The sequence below is a fragment of the Colias eurytheme genome, chromosome 10, assembly GCF_061535395.1.
Source record: "Colias eurytheme isolate Ceu_HAF_F1 chromosome 10, ilColEury1 Martin Lab GWU primary, whole genome shotgun sequence".
Classification (NCBI taxonomy): domain Eukaryota; kingdom Metazoa; phylum Arthropoda; class Insecta; order Lepidoptera; family Pieridae; genus Colias; species Colias eurytheme.
In genome coordinates this window covers 6,088,621-6,115,189 of record NC_142989.1, presented here as the reverse complement: position 1 = coordinate 6,115,189, position 26,569 = coordinate 6,088,621, and the positions used below count along the sequence as shown (strand labels likewise).

Below are 26,569 nucleotides of genomic sequence, written 5' to 3'. Positions count from 1 at the left end.
AAAAAAGAGCGGGAATGATAGAAAAAGGTGTGCATGTTGCCAAGTTATCCATTTTTTAAGAGCTCTTTTGAAAAATGTAAGACAACAAAGCAAAATGCGGGCGTTCCCGCCCATATACCAAGTATGACACAGATTATGTAAAATATAAACAGATTCGTAAAAAAACTACGTTTATATTGCTAAAATATGTCTTTGAGAGGCGCAATTATGGTTAACGAAATATCAACCTTTAGCCCTATAAAGTAGGCTTAGATAAAAAATAGCAAACAAGTGGCATTATAATTTATGCCCTAAGCCGTATTTAATTGAAAACTTAATACTTAATTATTAAAATAAAAAGAAAATCTTAAATTTATTTTTCATTAAAGCTCTTATAAACAGGTGCAAATTAGCGTAAGTTTATAGTCTTTGTTAGGTACATTTGTAAAATCGAGAAAGGCTTATAGATATATTTAGGTAGTTACTTTATATTTTCAAATTACTTATTTTTGCTGCCATTTTGACTTCAATCAAACGATTAAATCTTTATTACGTAGCCTAATTAAAAAATAAATACATAAAAAATATAAATAATTTCTATAACAACAGTTACAAAGTATCTACCTATAGATATAATAAATAACCTGGGTTACACTATTAACTAATATGTATATTGTAACAAACATATTTACTAGGGTTTCTTATTTGCACCTGTACGAGCATACGGTTATGAAAATGCTGATATTTAACCTTACAGTAAGTAGGGTCTACTGGAACAGCGACATAAATATTTTCTATAACTTATTAGTGTGTTTTAAACTAAATAGTTCAACAATTATTTTGAATGATAGTTTTACTCAAAAATAATAGACCTTTAACATTATTTATATTTATCATTCGAATGACGAGAAACTCGCCTAAACAAGAGTTTTTACGGGATTATATCCGTGTTTTTTATAACTATAAAATATTTTAATAATGGTAACATGATTTGTATGGTAACAGATCAGGTTATGTTGTTGAACCTCTGTTTTTGATACCAAAACAAAACTAAAAAAATACAAACGCCTGGAATATTTTTCTAAGAGCCGACAAATTTATTCACTTCAGCTAAATTAATAATAATATCTAGTTGTTACAATTTGTTCCCAAAAATTTTAGCTGTACAAAAAATTACAATTGATGCATCGATGTTCTGGAAAATCGAGTTGGCAGTGTACTCGCATGGAAGCTAGTTGAAATTCAAAAAAATGGTAAAAAATCTTGACAAACTGCTCTGACTATTTTAGTAGTAACTAAACCTGTGAAAAATTAGCACACGTTTTCAGAAAGCTTCGAAAAGCTTATCAGATTGGCAATCTTGAATGGTTTATTGAATAATTGCCAGACTATATTGCACAAAAACTTATTTTTCGCGCCACAAAATGGCGTCTTTAAAATGTCTGTAAAGTGTCACGCATTCACGCTTGTTTGGGATGTTGTGTAGTCGTGCTTGGAGTGGGTTTGAAACACTGAAGTAAGAACGCTGTATACATAACGAACGCTATCGACAAAGCTATCAAGGCGTACATGAATATGTTCAGTTCTGGTTGTCTAAATCTGTTCTTACGCAGCCATTCCAGTACTTCGTCTTCTGCCATGACGTCACCTGAAACGTAACCAGAAGAAAACGTTAAATATTATAAAATTACTAACCATTTGTGACGAAGATCTTTTTTACTGTTAATGTTAAAGTTAATTTTATACTATTTAATTGGTTTGTAGAAAAGAGAGCAACAGAGTAACAAAGTTTTTATTGATTGTATTTACGTATATGCCTGATTTTGTATGCCATAATTAAGATGTTATAACAAACATGTAGTAATTACTTCTCTTAGGTACTATAGCATATCGATATATTAATTCTCACCTCTGTATATACTTGGAAACCGTTTCCTGAAATAAACAATAGCCGGTAACTTCGTGACACCCCACTTACGGGCGTAGCGTGGATCGTGCATTTTGACAAACGTTATATCAAGGTTGTCTGTTTCACTGTCTATGTTCTCCAGTTTATCCAAAACGATTCGACTTTCAGCTGAATTCTCATCTGAAAAAAAAAACAATAATTAATGATTAAATAATACATTTGGGTATAATATTATAATTTATAGACTAGGTACATTATCCTCATTATGAAAGGATACAAACTACAGGGAAAGTTAGGGTTGATTAAGCGACGCATTATTTATTTTTAGAACACGATGTTGATGATAAGTAATCTATACTAATATTATAAAGAGGAAAGGTTTGTATGTATGTATGTATGTATGGTTTTCACGCATAAACTACTGGGCCGATTTTGATGAAATTTGGCACAGATAACCTTTAGACCCCGAGAAAGAACATAGGCTACCTTTTATTGCGAAATATGTGCCACGGGCGAAGCCGGGGCTGACCGCTAGTAATATATACCTATCACTGTAGATAACAATAATTTTCATGAAAGAAAAGTTTTGATATTTATAGTCTCTACTTACAGAAATAAACTGCCAAAAATTCGTTTTCATCCAGGAGCTTGTCAAGCATTTTGCGGTTAACTTCTTCAATTTCGTTTTTAATTTCAAAAACTTCTTGAGACGTTAGCCACTGTAATACTCTATCCACTTGGTGCAAATCTCCATCATAGAACATTGGTGTTCGTTTACGGAAATATACCAATGATGGTATGTTAACTATATTGTATTGTGCCGCTGCTTCAGCGCTCGCAATTTTCACGAAATCAATTCCAAATTGATCTACCTCGCCGTCGATCTGTTCTAACTCTTCCAGAATTTCTTGACATTCAGGGCAATCTTCGTCGTCATCTGAAATACAATATTAATAGATATTCAGAGCTTTCAGTGCATATTTTACAAATTTTTGTTGGGATTTAGAAATATATTTTACTTAACTAGTTACATACTTATTCACAATACTATATATTTGCTTTACATTAGAAATATTTTCCATAAAACATAATAGGTAAGTATCGTTAATTCTATTCATTCATTTCTACTTACAGAAAAATACAGCTAGTAAATGCGACTCGTACAATAACCGCTCCAACATTCTATCGTTAACTGATTCGATTTCATCAGCTAACTCTCGGTTATCGTCATCTACAAGCCACTCTAGAATCGACTCTTCATTTTGTAAATCACCTTCGAATAAGAGAGGATTTCCATTCCTGTAAAAATTAATAATTTCGTAAGTTTTTCTGGTATCAATTCAACACTGTTACTTTAAGAAATTGAAAATTATATCTTACCTGAAATACACCATTGCTGGGAAAGTTTTAATAGAGTATCTCTTGGCAAGCTGAGGGTCCTGTATTTTCACCATGTGGATTCCGTAAACGTCACATTCGTCGTCAATTTTCTCCAGCTCTTCCAAAATATGATCACAAATATGGCAGTTTAGTTTATCTGAAAGTATTAGTTATTACATAACTTAATATGTAGTTGCTTTACCTTATAACTTTTTTATTGATATTCTAATGCAAATTCCATAATAAAATTATTTAATACTTGAACTACTTTTAACGTGAAATCTATTTCAGTTTAGAATTACAATCCCAATACTTACAGAAGTACACAGCTAAATATTGCGTCTCGTCTACCATTTTCTCCAGCATTACTCTCGTTATAAGTTCTATTCTGTCTTCAGTTTTCTGCGTTATCAACCATTGCAGGACTTCTTCTTCTTCAGCTAACGAACCTTCATACACATTTGGAATATTTTTCTCAAAGTAAACTAAAACTGGGAAATCGGTCGCCCCATAAGATTCGGCAATGGCATAGTCTTGAGTTTTAACAAATTTGATTCCATGTCTGTCACAATCGTCATCAATGTTTTCTAACTCTTCTAAAATGCCAGCGCATTGCTCACAATCCAAGGAATCTGTAAATTTGCACACAAAAATTAATACCTCAATTTGTTTGGTAATCTTCAACATAAAGTACACACCAGGAACATAATTTAATATGTATATAATTGGAAACCAAAGATCGGACTATCTACGTAAAATACAATGACGTATACAAAAATCCAGGACAGGGCTGAAAACGGACATATCTAGGACAAAACTGTGATTGTGATACATGCTGCATGCTCGATGCAAGGCAGGCATAAATAATGATTTTTTAACTACATAAACGTCTACAATGTCAACCATTCTATATTATTCGAAGAAGAGTACCCTCAACTTCCTGTAATTCGTCCTCTTGACGATCTTTGCCTTTTTTTGTTTGTTTTTGCGTTGCTTTTGCACTACATAGTTCACATAATGTTTTGTTCCCTATTAGAAAGTAAATAATTATATTACATCAAAGAAAGTATTATATTTTTACTTTTTTAAAACGCTGTGTACAAATTCTCGATGGTTTATATCGACTTATATTGAATTGAGATAAAAAATAACTTACAAAAGTATACAGCTATCGAATTTGATTCCTCAATAAGGTCTAAAAGTTCTTGACCCTCGAGGGCTTCGATGACGTCACCAGCTGGATTTTTCTGAACCAGAAGCCAACTTAGTAATTGTTGTTCATCATATAAATCACCTGAAATAGCATAATGATTTTAAAATTCATTCAAAATTTTAAACATGTTTAAGATTCTGTAAGTTATAACTACCAGCATATATCACGGGGTCTTTAGAACCCATCTTGAAGAAAAGCACTGCGGGTAAGGCAAAAACGCCATATTCTTTGGCCATCTGTCTATCATCTATCTTCACAAAGTTGATACCAGCGCCATCCGCATCGTCATCTATGTGCTCAATCTCAGCCAGCACTCTGGGACATTGTTTGCAGTCATTACTGTCTAAAACATGTAATATATGCAATTCCAAATAATACTTATTATTAAATAACATGTGTATCCAAACACGTCTTTAATAATTAAAAGAATAATGTGCAATTTAATAGTAAATAAAACGAATTACTCACAAAAGAAGACGGCCACATAGTCAGATGTTTGTCGAATTTTCTGAAACATTTTCTTGTTAACTTTCTCTATATGATCAGTTAATTCCATGTTTTCCGGATTTGTTAGCCAGTCCAGAATTTCTTCTTCATCGTCTATATCACCATCGTAGTTGATGTATTTAGTTTTCCTGAAGTAGGTGATGCCAGGGGGGTTTCTGTAACCATACTTCTTTGCCATCAAGCGATCGCTACACTTAACAATTTTGATCCCATATTCAGCTGCCTCGTCGTCGATAAGTTCTACGTGTCGAAGTATTCTTGGACTGCCGGGATCATCTTCCTTGTCTGAAAAACGCAACTTTTATAATTATCCAGATTAGACAATTTCCCTGACTGAGGATGTGGACTAAGTTTAGAATACAAAATTAAAGATTGGACACAAACCGTGTTTGTATTTGTTTTATACCAATTTAGATACGTGTGTTTAAAAGTACAATAGCTTGTAGTAAGTCTCACAAAAAACTTACAAAATACTTACAAAATACAACTGCTAGAAATTCCTTAGTCTCAATATATTTAAATAGTGTATCTCTGTCAATTTCTTCAATGCTCTCATCTTCTTTCTGCTTTACCATCCAATCGAGTACTTCGTTCTCGTCAAATAGATTTCCTAAAATAGTTCTATCGTTATTGCAATACTGAAAGCCCTAAGAAAAATAATAAAAAAGACAAGAAACCACATCCATTTTTGATTTGTATATTTTAAAAACTCACCATTTAACATCCAATGAATGACATGCGTGGACAACTATTGCAATACCATGCTGACATCATTCGTGTATTTTTTAATAAAATATAAGTAATTAATAAAATGTATTTATTTAACAAAATATTGTACCAGCGTCGTCTCAACAGATTCAACATAACGAAATTAATAAATAAAATATATAACATTCATGCGTAATGTCGATCAAACACTACAATTATAACATTGTTCACAACGCCAGCACTTAAGTATACAGACTCACAGGCTTTAGTGGTATTAATTATTGCGAAAACTATCTTATTTAAAATATATATAATGTATACGTATTATGTAATTGACTCACTAATAAAGTTCACATAATATAGTTACATATTAATAAAATAAATAGCTGGTAATAAATAATTATGTATTCGACAATAATGTTAAAACTAACGTTGCGTTTGAAAATTAATGTTTAAGACTATAATATATAAATAATATAAAAGTAAGAATTAAAAGTAATGTAATATGAGTTTTTATGAAAACTAGAAAACTATTCATGAACATGAAATCCTTACATCGATAAGTCTTTCAAGATGGCAAAGTAAGAGAAGTTAAAATGCCTCTGTATAGATTCGTTTGTTCCGTCATTAATTTCTAATATTGGAATAAAATTTACATTCAATATAACGATTTATACATCATCTTACAAAGTTTCTAAGTATCCCAATATTTATATGACTAAATTTTACCGAACAATATAAATTACATAACAAAAGCTTCGTGCTTAAATTATTATATTTAGATCTGGAGCTATGGGCTGCGGTCACGATTTGAATATTAAGTATTTTGCAACTCGTAAAGTTAAAGTCAAAGTGCAATAATAAATACAATAAACACCTCGCCAAGTGCTTGCAAGGACCAAGGGACACGAGGTTACAAATGACCAATGTTAATATAGCATAGGATATGATGCAGCGTTAGATCGTATCAGGTAACTAAGTTATAAAGAGAAATCTTTTGGTGAGCATTTAAAACACATTCGTGTCCACTTGATACGCGCACGCGCTTCTAACAACGACATCATATATTTATATAACTGCTAGTACTATCATTTATTTCTTTACCACCACCAAATGTTTTCAGAGTCGAATAAACCTTTTTTTCCTTTGCCCCCTTTCTCTGACTTGGCGAGCGCCTTGTTCTTGCCCTTGGTCGGTCTCTCCGGCACTATCTGTTTATCCTTTCCCAGTTTCTTGGCCGGAACTTTGGTTGGCGTCGCCTTGGCCACTTTTGTCGGACTCTGAATTTTAGTAGGACAGCACTGGTATGGTTCGTAAGTGATTTTTGGTACGGCCGGTTTCGCCCCCAATCCAATGTAGAAACAGCGATCGCCTGCAGTCAGTAAAAATTTATTGTTTATACCCGGTATACAATCAGTTCAAAATAATAGTTACTTCAGTTAATAAAGTGCATATTTAAAATTAACTACGCGCTTGTAAGGGCGCGCTATTAATCCTAAATGTTATGTTAGTAATAATAAGAGTTTAAGAAGTTGTAAATTGCTAAGCGTTCGCGAATGACTGCAGGCAACAGCTGGAGTAATGGACCCATGCGGGCTCTGATCGACCATGCAGATGTGTAACTGGGGAACATCTGTGCTTCCGTGCAGGGTACCTGTCTACATATTTATCTCTACTCAATTACCTGCAATATTGATTTTTATACTATTGTCAAAATCTTCATCGTCGTCGTCGTCGTCATCATCATCATCATCATCATCATTATCGCCTAGAAATCGGCGGGCTATTGTACTGATTTTGTATGTATTTTTTAAACTTTCTTCATTTTCATCATCATCATCTTCCTCCTCATCCTCATCGTCTTCATCATCGTCATCGTCGTTATCCGTATCATCATTCTCTTCATCCTCATCATCATCGTCGTCATCATCATCGTCATCGTCGTCATCGTCGTCGTCATCGTCATCGTCATCATCATCGTCATCGTCCTCATCCTCATCCTCATCATCACTTACAACAGCTTGTTTTTTATTCTTACTATTCGCAATATTTCGACCAGGAAATCGTACTTTCAAATTTGGCATTTTTACAAGTTTTTCAGTATTTTTAAGGTCACCTTTTATTTTTTTGTGTTTATTGTCATTGTCATCGTCATCGTCATCAGTATCATCGTCATGTTTATTCCTATTTCGTAGATTCGCACTCTTGCCTCGCTGTTGTAATTTGCTTGGAACAGCTCCTGGAAAAACCACCTTCACAGTTCCCAGTCTTTTCCATTTATTACATTTTACATCGGTATATAGCATAATAATGCCTCGCTGAGACCCAGTTTTATTACCATCTGCATTGGCCATTGTAACTATTAGCTTTGTTTATATATCGGTGGGTATCCTCACCTGCAGGCATTAGTAACTATCATGCAAAATGACGTAGCTCAAACATCCAGCTTTTAAGGCGTACAGTAAAACACATCTCTAAACATATTGATATGTTTGGAATGATGTCATGCATGTAACATTTATTTTGTAGTATTATTTATACATATTGAAAATTTAATAGTAATATTACGTTACAAAGTTTTTATAATGGATGTGGGTTCTTACTTTTTTGATCAATAAGCCACTGGAGAACCTTATTTTCGTTCTTTAAGTCACCTATAAACAGATAATCATCATAGAGTATTGAGATAGTAGAGAGTGGAAAGAACATGGTAAAATAATGAAATAACTTCATTTGTATTTTTGAATACATTGCAGCCTATTCCATATGTATATGAGAGGCATAATATTTTCTTTTCAAAAACTCACCATCATACATAATAGGAACCCCAGTTTCATAGTATACTAACGCTGGGAAACTAAATATACCAATATCCGATGCGAGCTTAGAATCCTTTGATTTTACAAATTGAATACCATGTTTGTCTGTATCATCGTCAATTGTTTCTAATTCTTCCAAAATTTCGTCACAAGTATCGCAATCATCATTATCTGTAAATTAAGCAGAACGACCATTTTAACTATCATTCTTATCCAAGACGTAACGTAAGTCCAACTTCTGTCGCGCTATTAAACACAACCTGTCCATAATAAACCTATACACGTCATAAAATTAAGTACAGTTAAATCATATGAAAAAAAAGAAGTAGTTAATGAGATACAATTAAAATAAAATATACTCACAGAAAAATACTGCTAGATGCTCGACATCATTGATTAAATCTTTTAACGTTTTCCTGTCGACATTTTCAATAACTTCGGGCTGTGAGTGTTGAAGATCTAGAACCCATTTAAGAATAGCTTCTTCGTGCATTAAATCGCCTTCATAGATGGTCCTAAACTTATGCCGGTAGAAGGCCAATGCCGGTAATCCAGGAAGGTCATATTCTTTTTCGACACCGTCGTCTGATGTTTTGATAAAATCAATGTTTTCTTCTTCACACTCGTCGTCAATATTTTCCAATTCACTGAGGATTTTCTGTGATTTCTTATCACCTTCCTTGTCTTAAACAAAAGCAATAAAATTAAGATACGCAACAGTTATAATCAATTTTAAAAATACTGTAAAGTAACTTACAAAAGAAGACTACAACGTGGTCGTTTTCTTCCAATATTTTTTCCAACATTCTGGAGTTCACTTCTTCAATTTTTCCGGGGATTTCAAGAGTGTCTTCATCGGTAAGCCAAGCTAAGACTTCGTCTTCATCTTCAATGTCACCTTAAAATTGCAAAAGAGGCATGAAGAATTACTTTATTTTTTAACAAATTTTGTCTAATGCAAATGAATCTAAATATGTACCTAATTTATGAGTTTCTATTTGGGATGTTATATTGTAAATATACGTACTATTTTAATAAAAATTCGTAAGCAAAATGTTTACGTGAATTTTATGTTGCAAAATGTTTACGTTTATTCTTACCCTTATAAATAAGAGGTTCCTTGTTTCTGAAGAAAACTAATGCAGGGAATGTTTTGATTCCATACTTCTTGGCAAGCGACACATCTTCAGTTGTGACAAATATAATACCAGTTTCATCTAATTCATCGTCAATGTTCTCTAATTCTTCCAAGATATTATCGCATTCCTCACCTTCTTCGCAATTACCACCTGTAAATAAACGAGAATTGTATTTTTGTGTATATTCGTAACTAGCTGCGCTCCGCGGTTTCACCCGCGTGGCTCGACTCCCGTTGGTCTTAGCTTGATTACATAATATAAGCCTTCCTCGATGAATCTATCTATCTAACACCGAAAGAATTTTTCAAATCGGACCGGTAGATCCTGAGATTGGCGCGTTCAAACAAAAAAACTATTCAGCTTTATAATATTAGTAAGTAAGTAATTATAGATAAATCTAGGCTACCAGTGTGAGGAGAGATTTATGTTTTATGAAATTTTCAATTATACACGAATAATCGAATGTCAAACTGTGACAGAAAATATTTTCTTCTGTAGTTAACATTGAAATACTATCATGTAATTAAGTAAATATGTGAAGATTTATTTAATTTACTTTTACTACGATTAAGAAGTATATAATTTAAGAGATTTAATTAAGAAAATCGAAAGACTTACTGAAATATACGACGACATACTCGTGCTCTTCAATAAGATCAGTTAAAATTTCATCCGTAACTTCTTCAATGGTTGCACTGTTCTTTTGTTCTATTAACCACGCCAATACTTCATCTTCATTCATAAGATCCCCTTCGTAAATAGCTGGAATATTCTCTTCGAAGTAAACTAAAGTTGGCAGGTGGTCAATTCCAAATTCCTTAGCCTCTTGATCGTTGTCCATTCGTACAATAACAATACCCTCCTTTTCTAATTCATCGTCAATGTTCTCCAGTTCGTTCAAAATTCTAATATCTTGTTTGTCTTCTTTGTCATCTAGAAGGCGAAATAACTATTATTTTCTTATTGAATTCAAATTAAACACATTTATTAAAAGTATTATAACAAATAGAGTACTTACAAAATATAACGGCCAAGTATTTGGTGCTGTCGATAAGTTTGTCCATCATTTCATCGGTCACTTCGGGAATTTCACTGTGACGTTTTTGATGAATCAACCAGCCCAACAACTCATCTTCTTTCATCAAATCACCTTCGTATACGTGTGGAATACCCTTTTCAAAGAATACCATGGTAGGTAAGGTCTCAATACCATATTCTTTGGCCTCGTTATCATCATCAATCTTTACAAAGGCAATATCATTTTGGTCACATTCGTCATCGATGTTTTCTAATTCTGCTAGAATCTTTTGACTTTTCTTATGATCCTTGTCATCTGAAATTAATACGGATAAATTAATTGATCTCCATGTTTAACACAGTTAAATAAATTTTAATAGTACTTAATCATTATTTTTGACAAATAATACTTACAAAACAAGACGGCTACATAGGGCATTTTTTCAATAATCAAATCGAGCATTTCATCTGTGATATCTTCAATTTCGTCGCTTTCAGTTTGATGTTTCAACCAAGCCAAGACCTTTTCTTCTTCTTCTAGATTGCCTTCATAATATGTTGGAATTCCCTTTTCAAAGTATAGTAAAGTTGGGACTTTTTCAATTCCGTATTCCTTAGCCTCTTCATCATTATCGATTTTGACGAACGCAATGCCGAGTGCATCGCATTCATCGTCAATATTTTCCAGCTCATTTAATACTTTTTGTGACTTGCGGTCATTGTTGTCATCTGTAAATGATAATAAAATGTTATAAATTATTACAATAGAGCTATTTTATGTCGTTTGTTTGTTCGCCGTCTTTTCGTATTCAAGTACGTCCGTACACACCTTTAAGAACGGAGATACATCTTTTGAATAGATGTGTAGATGCCAGTTATAGTGCAGGCATAAAAATACAATAAACGTAAAGAGGGAAAAACCCAATAATATTAAATTGGTCATTTTGTTACGAAACTTAGCACTTACAGAATAAAACAGCAACAGTCTTTCCATCTTTGATAAGACGGTCCAACATTTCATCCGTGACGTCTTCAATTTCATCTTTTTCCAATTGACTAACTAGCCATTCCAACATCTCCTCTTCATTCTCAAGGTCACCTGTTTACATTTTATACCATTTAATATTTATTAAAACAATTAGTTTATAAATGAGTTTATAAAGAGTAGAAAAAAATCGATTACGAAGCGGGATTCGAACCCGCGTCTTTCGCCTTGCCGGGGCAATGCTTGACTTTTCGGCCACCCGTGATCGCGCCAGAGAAATCGAACTTATTCTATTCTGTCAGTTTAATCTGAATATGCGTTTTTTTATTCTTTAAAAAAATATCTTTATAAAGCATTTGAATGCTATAAAACGAAATATTACAATGTTAATTTAGACATTATTTTATACGTACCATCGTAAACATTGGGGATTTGCTTCTCGAAGTAGACGATTGAAGGCACATCATCAATACCAAATTCTCTTGCGGCTTTCTTGTCGTCGATCTTTACAAATTGAATACCATGGCGATCGCAATCGTCGTCTATTTTCTCTAATTCTTCTAACACTGTCATTGATTCTTCGTCACCATGGTCATCTGAAAATGTATAATGATACTAATAAATATTTAATCTTTTAAATAAAAAACTGCAATATCGGCTTGATTGTGTTTTATTCATTGGTATTGATCTAGGAAATGGAATACGTGATAATTCACCGTTTCATTTACATTTACATACAGTACCATACTAAAACATTTTTCTGTAAGACAGTATGTAACAGTATAGAAAAACAATAAACTTGATACTTACAGAAAAGCACAACAAGATTGTCGACATTTCCAATAAGCGTGTTTAGCGTTTTGGATGTGACATCTTCGATAACATCTTCTTCGTCCCCAGTCGATTTATTAGCAATGAGCCATTCCAGTACGTCTTCTTCTCTACTGAGTTCACCTAAATTTAAATAAAAATAAATGAATTTGAGATATTTTGAAAGTGTCTCTATTATTGAAAACGTTGTTAACCAGGATTTAAAAGTCTTAAAACAGATTTCTATTCAATAGAGAGCATATCAACATGATGAAGAAATTGTAAGGATACATAAATAACACATGTCTTACAGATATTTGATTTCGTAATAAATACGTCAGAAAAAATGAGTCACCAACTTTCATAGATAATAGGTATCTGATGCCTGTAGTACACAAGTCTTGGCAACTCGCCAAGGCTGTACTCTTCGGCGAGTTCCTCGTCGTGGATCTTCACGAAGCCTATACCGAGCTGGTCTGCTTCATCGTCAATGTTTTCAAGCTCTTGGAGCGCCTTCGCGCACTTCTTACATTCTGGCTTATCTGTAACATTGGGCAAAATGTTAGAAAACTTGCGTATTGTCCATTATAAACGTTTCTATATCATGCCTCGTGAAGGACTCGAAGCAGTGCAGTTAAGCCATCGCTTAGGTAATCGTGTGTTAAAATAGAGTTAATAAAGTGTGTGCTGTAAAAGCGTAGTGTCGTGCAAGTGATGGTGATAGTGCTGCATTAAAGAGGTGGACGGTTGGATATTATTATTATCTCTAGTTTAGCTAAAGGAGAGTATTTCAGTACCTAATCTAAGTAGGTCATGGACATATCTATGGAATATATTGTTTGAAATCCTGAAAACTATGATCATGATATTGTTTTATACTGGGATCACCAAAACCATGTGCTATTCACAAACTCCTGTGCAAAAGGTCTATATTTAACGTCACTTATTAATATACGGTAGTGAAGTGTTGCAATGTTTATAAGCCATAATATTTAAGTGGCAGACTCCGAGGTATTTAGGTCAAGGTCATCACGCCAGACTATAATAAATGATCTTGGAGAACTTTCTCTATGATATGGGCAATGAATATGCGAGCTACGAAAGTTTGCTCTGTCGTATTCATGACATGTCGGTCCGTCAATCCGAGCTTGCTAGCGGGACATAAATAGAACAGCCGAAATAGCTCGCTGTTCTCTCCGATCAAGCAAACGAGTTTTTGATTCTAATCTTGCCATACATTAGGATTAGGAGTTAGACAATGTTACCCTATGGACTATTTGCCAATGTAAAAATAACAAAAAATATTAGATGGCTGATTGATAAACTGCACCTTTCTCTTAGTGATAATGCATTATGAAATCTATTATCGTAATGTGTTGTCTCGGCGCCAAATATTTGATTGAACAATGATATCTAATAAATAATCTATAAATCTGTCTAATCATGTAGAAGTGCCCACCGCACCGCATTACAAGCGGAAAATTCGTTTTGGTATTATAAAATAAAAACTATTCTACGAAGCCAAGTATAACAGCCACAACGTCAATACTTCGAGGCATGCCGCCATCTGAAATCCTTACTTACTGTTCATCGGGCCGCAATTTTTGTGATCAGGACCTACGTCAAAAACACTGTCAAACACACAGCACAATGTACTTTCCTTTTTTACAAATATTATGATGTACGTTTTAAAAATGATGGCGAAATAGAAGTTAACTACATTACTACTTTCACAGATTTTATACTTAGTTCAACATTTGTTAGTTAAGTAATGGCTCAAATTTTATTACATTAGCTTATTAAATTACTTGACAAAACCCACGTTAAAACATGTAGATACGTACAAAAAAGTACAGCTACATATTCTGTATCCTCAACTATTTTTCCGAGGATTTTTTGGTTCACCTCTTCTATCCTGTCTGGAAGGTCCATTGCTTCTAAGCTCGTCAGGAAATCCAGGACACTTTCTTCGTCCATAAGATCTCCTATAATAAAAGAAAATACAAATATGTACGATGTGTTTCTTGATACTAAATTAATTACATTATAATGAACTTATATGTAGAGAACGCCTGCTATTAAGTTTTTTAAATAAGAGCTCTTTTAATTTGCCATTAAAACGAGATATCACATTAAGAGTTCATTTGTTATTTTAAGTCATAGTTACAGTCAATCTTACTGTACTGTTTTATTAATTAAATCTGATCGGTTGCCAAAACCATCAACCTCGCAGACATATCTTCTCAAGTATCTCCCACATATACAACGTGTCAATGTCATTTAAATCGATTTAGTATGTCTCATCGTATGGACAGAGTTTACCAAAAAGTTTGACTATTCTGTAGTTCTATTTCTGTGAGCGTACCGCCTGTTGCGATTGCGTTGTAGTTAATTGTATCTAATTTATCTCGTTGCATTTATTTTGGATAGGAACAGATGGCCAGTGAGAGTGTTTGTTTAACTTTTACCTTCGTAAATGATCGGTTCCTTCTCACGGAAGTACGTGAGGGCGGGGAATTTCGTGATACCATGTTGTTTCGCGAGCCTCTTATCATTGATCTTCACGAAGTCGACGCCAAATGTGTCGGTGTCATCGTCTATTTTTTCTAGCTCGTCCAAAACCTTGTCGCACGTGACACAACTTCTTGCGTCTGCGGAAACAAATTTTTATCTCGTTAATATAAATTTTAATAAACTTTAATTTTATAGGCTGTTAGGATCAGATAGATACTATCAATTATAAAGTAATGATTGTGATAATTCTAAATCCTGTTTCGAAAGATGTTCCTAAATAATTGACAAATAAAGTACAATAAGTAGATATCTTAGACATAGGTAAATAATGTAACAAAATAGCAGAATATTAATATTAAATGTGCTTTTATTATTTCCTTTTTGATGCTTTGTTATTTTTCTGCTCATTGCCTATGAAATCCACTGTAAACCGAGGCATAGTAAGCAAATTTTACAACTATTAACAACAATAATAACATAGGGACACAGTACATATCCTTATGTAATATAAGGTATCAGTTTATAAAATATATTTTAAATTGATCTAAAGATAGAAATGCGTGAGAGGTAATTTTCAACATATGACTTTTTACATGGGCTTTTCAGTCCAAGAGCTCTCAGAGCAATCGCGATAGTTTCCTCAAATATATTATTTTCAATATGTAAAGAGATTTCTGAAATTGAGTTAATATAGGTAATAATATATCTACTAAATCTATATTATTTAGCGACTGATTATTTAATGTTTTAAGGAACATAACACGAACGTTCGTATCCGATTCATCACTACATAGTATAAAACAAAGTCGCTTTCTCTCATCTCTGTCCCTATGTGCCTATGTATGCTTAAATCTTTAAAACTACGCAACGGATTTTGATGCGGTTTTTTGACGTGACAACGTCTTATAATTCGATATAGCCGGCTGCACGCACTAAAAAACATGACTCATGCGGCGTTACCTCGCTCTGAGGCGTTCCATGTAAGGCTTGAAGTGCAAGCGAGAGCGCGGAACGAGCGACAAAGAAGCACAATCGGACGTTGTCACGTTCAACTATCGTCAGTAAACCGACTTTACAGACAATTAATTTTTTTAATAGATAGAGTGATTTAAGAGGAAGGTTTTAGTATTATATATATAATTTATCATGTTTTAGACAAAACGGGCGAAGCCGCGGGCGGAAAGCTAGTTAGATTATAATTAGACACAAGCTGCACATCACGAATTCACTCGGGTAAATATACACACAAAGAAAATAAAATACAACTCTTTCGTAGTTAGTTAGTATCTACATATATATAGTTTTCTTTATGTGAAAGAATTTCTAAACAAACTATCATGAAATCTGTCCCTTCATAATTAGGGTTAAACAAAACAAGTGTTTTGGGAAGCTCACAAGTCACAAAATAGTATCAGTTATTTTTAAGCTACATTCAAATAACATTCGTATTTTTAAGATTAGCTAGTTACCACAGATGTAATCATTTATACATAAACGGCCTACACCCCCAGTAAATTTCACTCATATCAACAATGCTGAAAGAATGAACATCACTATTTAAACTTAGAAATATTTAGTGTAGAAATAAATAAGCTTTAAACCCTGGCTCTCGGTTTGTTGGGAACTCGAATGATATTTAAAACACCATCGCTGTTCTTGAGAAAATAAACTCATAAACATTGAAAACAAGAAATAGCCCGAGCAGTTCGGATTTACGACTGTAACATACTTCAGTGTAATCGTTACGGTGTAATAGGTGTAATACCTAACTATTCTGTGGTTGTGCATTCTTTTAGGCGCCTCTTTTGAATTTATTAACGACCAATTTTATAGGTAACTGCAATCGTAATGTATGATGAATATTGCTTAGTAAATATGAAATGTGTAGGAAATATGCAACTAGTTCGAAGCTCGGTACTAAAGGTACCTACTCTGCTAATTCAAAAAATTATCTACCTATGTGTACCAAATGTAATACAGATTCGAATTTCGACAAGCTGTTTTGCGTGAAAGAGTAACAAACATACATCCATAGTATATTCTTAAAGACTTTCTCGTTGTAAATATAAGTAGGATAAAGGATTAACTACAAAAGAAACGTTATGCTAATTAGGTAATACCTAACTACTAATGAGTGTAAACTTATATTTTTAACTGTATATTTCTTAACTCATCACGACCGTGGTTTGAATAGGTACCTATCTATTTTCTCCACAGTCAACATTAGGCCTTGAAAAAGGTCCCACTTCATCACGAAAGCTTTATTTTAATTGTATTCAACGAAAACTTATGTTCATATTAATTTATTTACGTAAAGGTGATTGTTTATTAGTAGTGACTAATGAAGTAGTTTTTCATAAAGTTCTTATTCATTTTCATTTACGAAAAAATAATGCGAACTAAGAAAATATATGTCTATCTATTTATAGCTTAATGTCTATTGTTGTTCTTTCAAAGGAAAGGGAATCTATAGCAACTAGGTAGGTATAGTGATTTACATCGGTGGATAGATCACCAGCACTAATTTGATACCTACTTTTAATTGGAAATACGTTCACAATACGCTGAAAATTTAGGAAGTAGGTACATATTCTAGAATATTAGAAATTCGAAAAAATACAGAAATACACATAATTTTAATCATACTATGCGTTAGGTTCATATCAAAGCCATACAACAAAGCAACTGCTTTTAAAATTTTTGTCAGTTTCCTGTTTGTTTCTTTGAAACTAATTGATCAGCTCGGAATGCGGTTCACTAGTTTATTGTGGCGAGGTTCCCGTAACATTCGTATTAAATCTATTTATTTCAATCCAATTGGTTCACAAACAAGAACATTACATTATGTTTACGATGAAGATATGAAATTGATTAAGCACGTCGATAAATTTATTATTCATCTAGGTGACGAAGCATACCAAGGCCCATAAAATCTAGATTTTTATATGAATCTTTTATGAAAGTTGAAGAAAAACGCAATTAGGAATTTATTAGTGTAAAATCCAAAATTAACTGACACATGTTTCGTCTAGACAATTCCACTGAAAATAAACGAGTAAGCGTGTTATCAAAAATGTTTTAACAATAACTGAAATCATAGTATAAGATCTAATAGGTACTGAATATCTACTTTTACTTACACTATATTTTCAAGAAAACTATATTCTATTCACAAAACAAAAGAACAGACACTAGCTTTCAAATAAAAAAAAAATCGTCAAAATCGTTTGACGTTCAAAATACCTCGTTATAAGAGGTAGAAGTTAGAACTTCTGAGGTAACAAACTCAAAAACAAAAACAGTGGAATAATTGCAATCCTTTTTCAAAGTCGGTTTAACTGAGATACAAACCATCCCGATAGACAAGACTTGCAATTATAAACAACGCACTCAAACTGTTCATTAATTGAGTAGGTTAAGACAGAAACACGTGGTAAACTTAAAGCACTCCTCCTCGCTAACAATTTATTGTGTTTTCTATTTAACGTTGCATTTACATCAATCGGACATAGAGCAAGAGCTAGAGCAAGAGCATTATTTCGTGATCTTTTAGTGAAAACGAAAACTCGAATTCCGTGTTGTTCAGTATTAGAACATTGCATAGAATCATTTCGAACGCAATAAGAACAACGAAAGAATACTCTACGCCTGTTTATACTACAAGAATTTTACATAGGGGGTAGATTATTGAGCATTCGCTCATAAGAAAATGTTATCTAATTGTTTTGCTACGTAGACTAAATAAAAATTTAAGTAAATCGTAGGTTCCACAATCGCTTAAGACTGTGGTATCGCAAATAATTGAAAAAGTTATGGACAGAAGAGTAAAAGAGAAATTAAGAATAATAATTGTACGTAGGAAATAGGAGTGAACGTTTTTCATCTAAATGAAATTGCGCAATTTTTATGAGTACCTATATATGTATTACAAAACTCATAGAACATAATAATATCATAATATAATAGCGGAAAAGCGTTCAAACTATTAAACTCATAGTTGTCCGACCACATATATATCACCGCAGAAGTTTGTTTAACAACATAATAGTCTAGCGGCTGTCACCACAATATCAACAAGCCAAAACAGCAAATGTTAGCCACAGTTTCCTCGTGGACCACCACGAAGCAAATAGTTTAATGTTCTTTCAGATAATATATCTATACTAATATTATAAAGGGGTTATAAGTTTGTGAGTTAATCACGTTTTAGGGGTAATCCCTGGACCGATTTTACAATTATTTTTCCAATTATAATCCACATGTAGGCTAAATTGTATTTTGTTTTTATTCCTGGTCAACCCGAACGGATTCGGGATGCACTATTAGTACTCTATCCTTATAGACTTTTAGCTATGTGCTCCTTTAGAGACTGACTGGAGAACGGACTGGAGTTGTATGCTACACCATTTATAAAAATTTTCAACTTCGCAGCCTGAATAACAGGATTGAATGACATAAAATGCAAAGAAGTCGATAAAAGTAGAATGGATGCATAGTTCGTTGATATGGTAATAACACACATCCCCGGGACGCTTGTCAAGTAGCTTATACATACATTTTCTAAACTAACGAGCAAAATTTTAAATGAAGCTTTTGCATAAAAAAGCCCTCACTAAGTTTCTGGTATTTGCCAGCCCGAAAAAATTATATAACAAGGAACAATCTTATTGCCAAAACGGGTAATGAACATATAATAAACAGAAACATTTTCATGTAAAATTTTGCCTAGACGCGACTGTTGTCCTTGCATTCTGAAAAATATGTCACTTTAATGTAGAGCCACGTAGAGCCAAGCGTAGCCCCTGCACGTCTTAACTCTACGAACCCTATACCTTAATGTCAAAAGCCCCCAAACCATACTCTATCATTTGACCATGTTTTTGACATTCTCACAATTGTATGTTCACGATTATCAGCTCATTCATCATCAGCTTATCAATTCACTTTTTGGAATATCACCTTATCATAAGAAAAGCTAAGTAATTCCTAATTTTAAAATAATTTGTAAAGGATAGTTTGAGAGTTGAGAAGGAGTACAGGTTTTATTCTGGAAATGTCACGGGAGCGGAACCTATACAGGGTGTCCCAAAAAGTAGTGATGAACGAAAGCTGGGAGGTAGAGGACCAAGAGGGCTATCCGAATCACCCCCATGTGTGTTATGCGATTTTTCGTATTTTCGGAGTTATTACATTTTTTTCAATTTTTCATCTATCGCTGAGTACGATGAGATTTTTATTTATTGTGACGTGAATTATTGCGCTAGATGCTTGATTTTTTTTGTGTGCTAAGCTGAAAGATAGGCCAATTCAGTATGGTAACATTTACTATCGTTAGATCTTCGAATGGAATAAAAAAAAGAATTAAATGCCAAGAAAGATAAAATTACCCAGTATGTTCATAACTTCAAGGGCCCATAAAAAAATGAAATCACATGAAAAAGGTTTTCCATTTGGCTTTTAAAAACTTGCTCTATCGATCAGGTAGCTACCCTAAAAATTTCATTTTATTATTCTGAAGGCTTCAATCGAAAAATTGAAATCTAAATGTGGTAAGTGCAAAATTTTTATTAACATGATGATCATTAAAACCAATAAATAGGTGTTTAATACCAGAATTTTTTTTAAATAGCCCCGCTGTTGCTCAATGCAAGTGCGACATCACCGTCAAAAGTTGTCTTTTAAATGTCTGAATGCTTTTTTATCATTTTTAATGTTTTCTTCTGCTACTATGAATTTCCGGGTTATTTCGTCCAAATTGTGGCATTCTCTCAAGAAGCCGAGGTCTTTTTAGTATCCCCATTAAAACAAATCAATGGGGTTTAGGTCGATGGACCGTGGAGGCCAGGCTTTAAAGCAGGCATCACCGGCGCATGCGCAGGCTGCAACGACCAATCCATCTTTCAGGGTATTTTTGCCCTTTAGCCTGGCCTCCATGGTCTTCGGACATAAACCCTATTGAATTTTTTCCGTGGGGATACTACAAAGACGAGAGACTGCCACAATTTGGACGAAATAACCCGGAAATTCATAGTAGCAGAAGAAACCATTAAAAATGATAAAAGAGCATTCAGACATTAAAAAGACAACTTTTTACTGTGATGTCGCACTTGCATTGAGCAACAGCGGGGCTATTTTAGAAAAATTCTGGTAATTTAACACCTATTTATTGGTTTTAATGATCATCATGTTAATAAAAATTTTCCACTTACCACATTTAGATTTCAATTTTTCGATTGAAGCCTTCAGAATAATAAAATGAAATTTTTAGGGTAGCTACCTGATTGATAGAGCAAGTTTTTAAAAGCCAAATGGAAAACCTTTTTTATGTGATTTCATTTTTTTATGGGCCTTTGAAGTTATGAACATACTGAATAATTTTTTCTTTCTTGGCATTTAATTCTTTTTTTTATTCCATTCGAAGATCTAACGATAGTAAATGTTACCATACTGAATTGGCCTATCTTTCAGCTTAGCACACAAAAAAAAACAAGCATCTAGCGCAATAATTCACGTCACCATAAATAAAAATCTCATCGTACTCAGCGATAGATGAAAAATTGAAAAAAATGTAATAACTCCGAAAATACGAAAAATCGCATAACACACATGGGGGTGATTCGGATAGCCCTCTAAGTCCTCTACCTCCCAGCTTCAGTATATCACTACTTTTTGGGACACCCTGTATAATATGCGGTTTTCGATAGACGCGGATGAAGACGCAGGCGCAAAGCTACTGTGACTACAATGTAATCCAACTAAGCATCGGATAAACTTATTGCTTTCATCCGACGTCATAGATGTTGTAACAAAACAAATAGATTAGTGAGTTATTTCTAAGCCATAAAATTATTATATTTAAACTTAATGTAAGATCAAAATAAAATAAACCGATATTGGTATGCATATAAAGGTCTTGTTTAGGTACATTAATTATATCGAGTAGTTTAGACCTTATAATTTTTTTAAGAAACTTCAAGATACACAGAAGTCTTTCTATAATTGTTTGACGATTATTTTCCTTTTATACTTTTCCTATAATAATTAATTAACTACCTCTATTGCAAAGTACATCTACTTCTATTGTAGAGACATCCGATTGAAAACTATAAAAAGTGGGAAAAGTACATAAATTACATCAATAGAAATAATAATATACTTACCTTGTTCATTGTTCATGCTTTTTATGATTGTAATAGAGGTGCACATTGCACTCTTCTTTTGTGATAGACCGCGGCCGTATGTAATAATCTAATCCGGATCTATAAAGCCACCATAAATTTTTATTCAGTCAAGTGAGAGTTCAAAGATATGTTTTAAAAACAAATGTATACCATTGAGATTATTAAACTATACGCAAACGATCCCCGAAGTTTTATTCACCACCATCGCTGGTGAAAACCACGAAAAGGGTTTAAAGTTCATTTTAATATTGAACGTTTCATAATATCGCTCAGCAAAGTTTGTTCAAGAATTTCTATAAGTCAAATATATTCAGAGAATTAATGTAAAATGGGACAAAATTAGTTTTATCAAGGTTCACAGTTAATAAACAACACGTTGACCGAAATATTTACTATGTTATGCTTCTACACAAAATTTTCAGGCATATTGATACTAATTATAATTTAACTAGTTGCCCTCCGCGGTTTCACCCGCGTGGCTCCGCTTCTGTTGATCTTATCGTGATGTTAAATAGCCTTCCACGATAAATGGGCTATCCAACACCGAAAGAATTTTTCAAATCGAACCAGTAGTTCTTGAGATTAGCGCGTTCAAACAAACAAAAAAACTCTTCAGCTTTATAATATTAGTAAGTAAGTACCTATAGATTAGAATCGACTTATATTGTTTACGTAACCATTATATATAATCAACTGGCATCTGCTTGGTTCAAAATTATTTTATGTTCCTGATAGGTAGACAAAAAAATCATAATATATAACGAGAGAGTGAAGAAAGAGCATTAAAAAAGATAATTTGGAGAAAAATTTTAAACTCATTCTGTTTTATTTTCCATCATATAAGGTGAAATTCATTTATATATATACCAAATATTATATAAATATCTCTATACCAAATTTCATGCAAATTGGTTCAGTAGTAAAGGCGTGATTGAGTAACAGACAGACAGACAGAGTTACTTTCGCATTTATAATATTAATAGTATGGATCGTGTGGAGTTTCTTTCATCTCCGATATTCCATAAAACTCAAAACTAAACACATGCTAACATTTTAAAAACACCTAACCTAACAATAAAGACAACATCAGCTTGCCATACCACCTTGCTCCAGGACGTAAGAATCAATGAAATTTTAATTTTATTATCAAAGTTACGACTATGAAAGTGAGACTTAAATCGGCGTCTTTTGAATCATTTGCTCAAAAATACCCAAGGAGAATTACTGAAATAGATATTTACGTAAACAGTGGCACAGTTAATATGCTTTACATTATACTTCATTTTATATTTGATTTCGAAGAATTAAGAACAGATTTATTAATGATGGTACACGTTTTCGAGATAAATTCTGATTTCTGACAACACGGTGTAATTTTAATAATAATAGAAATGTAATTTTTGTAGTAGATAAAAGGCTGTTTTTGTAATGAATTGGCTAAAAGCTTTTGTACAAGAAACTTAATAAGAATTTTCCGAAATAAGAGGTCTTGTACTTATGCAATTTTTCAAAGATGCCAATATACTAGAATTTAATTGAGCCTAAACTCTATAATTTATTGCCATAAAACTACTTGTTTTTCGCAGTAGGTGAAAGAACATTATTCGCATAATCAAAATAATAAAATAAACTATCTAATTTCTACGGTATTTGATTGTAAAATATAAAATATGTAATTAACTCGTGAGATTCTTAAGAAAATTGTGTTGATATTACAAAGAGCTACAATAATACAAAACACATGGCAGTCACAGCATATAGAGCTTTTTAGAAATGAAGCTTTGTGTTCAATAAAGTTAATCAATAAACTGAAAAATATCGAAATCCATTGAAAATTTTGTAAAAAACCATCTATATTTTTTTTTTTCAAATCATCTGGTACATAATAAATAAGATATAAAATCAATCAAGAAGACAAAATTATGCTGATACAATCTCATAAAAAATAAGAGATCTTAAACGTAGAGCAGTATCGTTTATTTGTTAATATTTTGTGAGGAAGCAATAAATGCAAAATTCAGATGCAGAATACCTTTCAAACGTCTGCGGATACTACGTCATACACTATACACAGACGTCATTCTGTTTGTAAATCATGAACTATAAACGAAAAACTACTTTATTTATGTCTGATGAAGCTCATAAAAAGTAACATCGATGTGCTCGGAACGCAAGTAGGAACGAATAGCTTAATATTATAATTTCAATTAAAACAAGTTTTAACAACGTTCTAATCAAAAAAATGTAGAGATTTTCGTTAATCAAGGAAATATATTGATAACATACGACAATTTTGGAAGAATTCCAAGCCCAACATTTACACGAATACATTTTCGTAATTATGTCTTTTCTTTAACATTTTATACTAGGTGACTGCTATTTTTAAAGCAAGGTTTGTTGGAAAGATTTAAGTATTGTTAATTTTAATTGACTAATCAATTTGATGATGTCTTTTGCGGTTTTTTTTTTTATATTCAATAGTAAAAAGTTAAAGTGATACTTCGCACGACACGGTATACTCGGTATATACGACTAAAATTCTGCCTAATAATCTAATAATATATGAACATAAGATTAAACTTCTATTATGATGGAATGTTTACCTATATCTTCTCTACATGTTTTGAAATTAATTTTTTATGTTTTGTTTATGTTTACGTTGATAATGGATAATATCGAACCTCCGGTTTGTGATGCATAATGGAAGTAATTTAACTCTATCATAAAGCTATAATACATACTACATGTGCGTTTAACGGGATGACTTTGAAAAGCTCAGTGACGGTTTTAATCGTCGAAATAAATATGTACGACAAAGAGTATAAAAATAGAGCACATTAGAAACGACATTCACAACTGCCAACACACACAGAATTTTTTCGAAAGTTAACAAGAGATCAACGGATACGGCCCAAGAGTTGGCGACAAGCGAAAATAGTCGGAATGCCAATATCGCGTAATGGAAATCTATTTCAGCGGAACATGCGGCATACACTGGTATAGTTTTAGCCGGGCTGAGAGCGTAGGCGCCCGGCGACCTTGGTGGTGGAACCGTGGAAAGACCCGCCGCCATTTTAGGTGACGGCGCGGTCGGGTCGGGTTTTATTGTCTCCGTTGCATAACGTTCGCTAAAATATCGCGGTGGAAAAGCGACCCTCTACGCTCGAGCGGGGATGGCCGTCGGCGTCGTGGCTGCCGGCTGGCGGGGTGCCAACTTACACCAGTAGACCGCCACGAAGTCCTTCTCGTCGAGGAGTCGTTCGAGCTGTTTGGCGGTGACCTCCTCGATGCGAGGCTCGTGGTCCTGCTGACTCTTGGGCGTCGACTTGCGCGCGGAGACGGTAGCGGTAGCGAGCAGGAAGGCCACGAAGGCCAGCACCCACCGAGCCATGGCGAGGGCGCGCGCGTACTGACGCCGCGCCGCCCTGGCGCTGCGCAGGCGCCCGCGCCGCCGCCCGCCGCCCGCGCATGCGCGTTGCGATGAACTTCACGCTCAAAGTTATCCAATGTTTTGTTTACACGCGCCACTCAACCTTTCGGATTTGATGCATTATTAGTTATCAGTAGTTCCGCAATTTAGTTCATTAAAGCAATTTTACTTACCCATTAATGAACATCATAAATTATTCGGTTCTGCTAGCCACTAACACGACGTAGTGTTACTTTCAGCTAGACCGTTCGCGTTGCTCCAAAATCAAATATTGAATAAGTATCATTTACGAAAACATGGATAACCTCCTGACTGATTGAGATATCAGGGATATAACCGAATCCCTAGCACGCTAACACTGTTTGAATAAAAGAAAAAACATAAACGATTTGTATAAGTACCATATTTGGTCGAGAAAGCAATTAGCTAACCGCGGCTAACCGAAAAAGCAGTACATACTTATTTTGTTTCATATAACTATTTCAGGGTTCTTATACGTACCAAGTACCTACGTGAGTCATTATTTTAAAGTATCATGCAGTTGCACAGCAGTAATAGTGCCCGCTTTGATATCCTCAATCCTCATAAGTGATCTATTGAGTGCGCAATGTTAGTAACCTTTTACCTACTACGAACCTACATCCAAGCTTAACATTTAAGACTGAATGACATGCAATCTACATGCTGGAAGCTTATCGATAAATATTATTATTTTCTATCCTGCAAGTTCGACTGAGACGCAGCATGATCATTTATATCAATTGTGTACCGTGAAACCTGCTTACTTTGCCACTTTTTCATGTATCAAAAAGTTTGATTCGCTTTAAAAAAATATAATTGTATGAAAACGTAATGAGTAACCTGCACCTAGACGTAGTAAATTTCATGAAAATTTACATTATTACTAAATATCTATTTCATTTTTGTAAATTATAATATTTTAAGTATAAAAACAATTATGGCAAAGTTAGCTGTCAC

General features: G+C 33.6%; 1 protein-coding gene across 3 annotated transcripts; it reads right to left on the bottom strand.

The window, feature by feature from the left end:
• Nucleotides 1-767: 767 nt before the first annotated feature.
• hlk (hulk) lies at nucleotides 768-25,553 on the bottom strand. Of its 3 annotated transcripts, XM_090106743.1 has the most exons (26): nucleotides 25,381-25,553; nucleotides 14,935-15,117; nucleotides 14,311-14,451; nucleotides 14,051-14,083; nucleotides 12,826-13,008; nucleotides 12,467-12,610; nucleotides 12,070-12,252; nucleotides 11,639-11,770; nucleotides 11,086-11,400; nucleotides 10,673-10,987; nucleotides 10,273-10,587; nucleotides 9,616-9,804; nucleotides 9,273-9,413; nucleotides 8,879-9,199; nucleotides 8,504-8,686; nucleotides 5,467-5,598; nucleotides 4,950-5,273; nucleotides 4,636-4,824; nucleotides 4,425-4,562; nucleotides 4,199-4,297; nucleotides 3,586-3,900; nucleotides 3,269-3,425; nucleotides 3,021-3,187; nucleotides 2,499-2,825; nucleotides 1,889-2,068; nucleotides 768-1,627 (listed from the first exon to the last, which is right to left on the bottom strand). In XM_090106743.1, the coding sequence occupies exons 1-26, from the start codon at nucleotides 25,550-25,552 to the stop codon at nucleotides 1,440-1,442; spliced, it is 5,166 nt and encodes a 1,721-aa protein (XP_089962869.1). In that variant the 5' UTR covers nucleotide 25,553; the 3' UTR covers nucleotides 768-1,439. The 3 variants fall into 3 exon arrangements, with proteins under 3 accessions (XP_089962869.1, XP_089962867.1, XP_089962868.1); XM_090106741.1 differs by lacking the exon at nucleotides 4,199-4,297; XM_090106742.1 differs by lacking the exons at nucleotides 4,199-4,297; nucleotides 14,051-14,083.
• Nucleotides 25,554-26,569: the final 1,016 nt, after the last annotated feature.

Bases quoted from the DNA above. Each gene is read 5' to 3' on its own strand.
- hlk (XM_090106743.1), bottom strand. From the start codon at position 25,552: ATGGCTCGGTGGGTGCTGGCCTTCGTGGCCTTCCTGCTCGCTACCGCT. The intron at 5,274-5,466 runs GTAAGTATTTTG...TGCGTTTTTCAG, and splicing joins ATTTCTAGCAGTTGTATTTT to ACAAGGAAGATGATCCCGGC. The intron at 4,825-4,949 runs GTGAGTAATTCG...TACATGTTTTAG, and splicing joins CTATGTGGCCGTCTTCTTTT to ACAGTAATGACTGCAAACAA.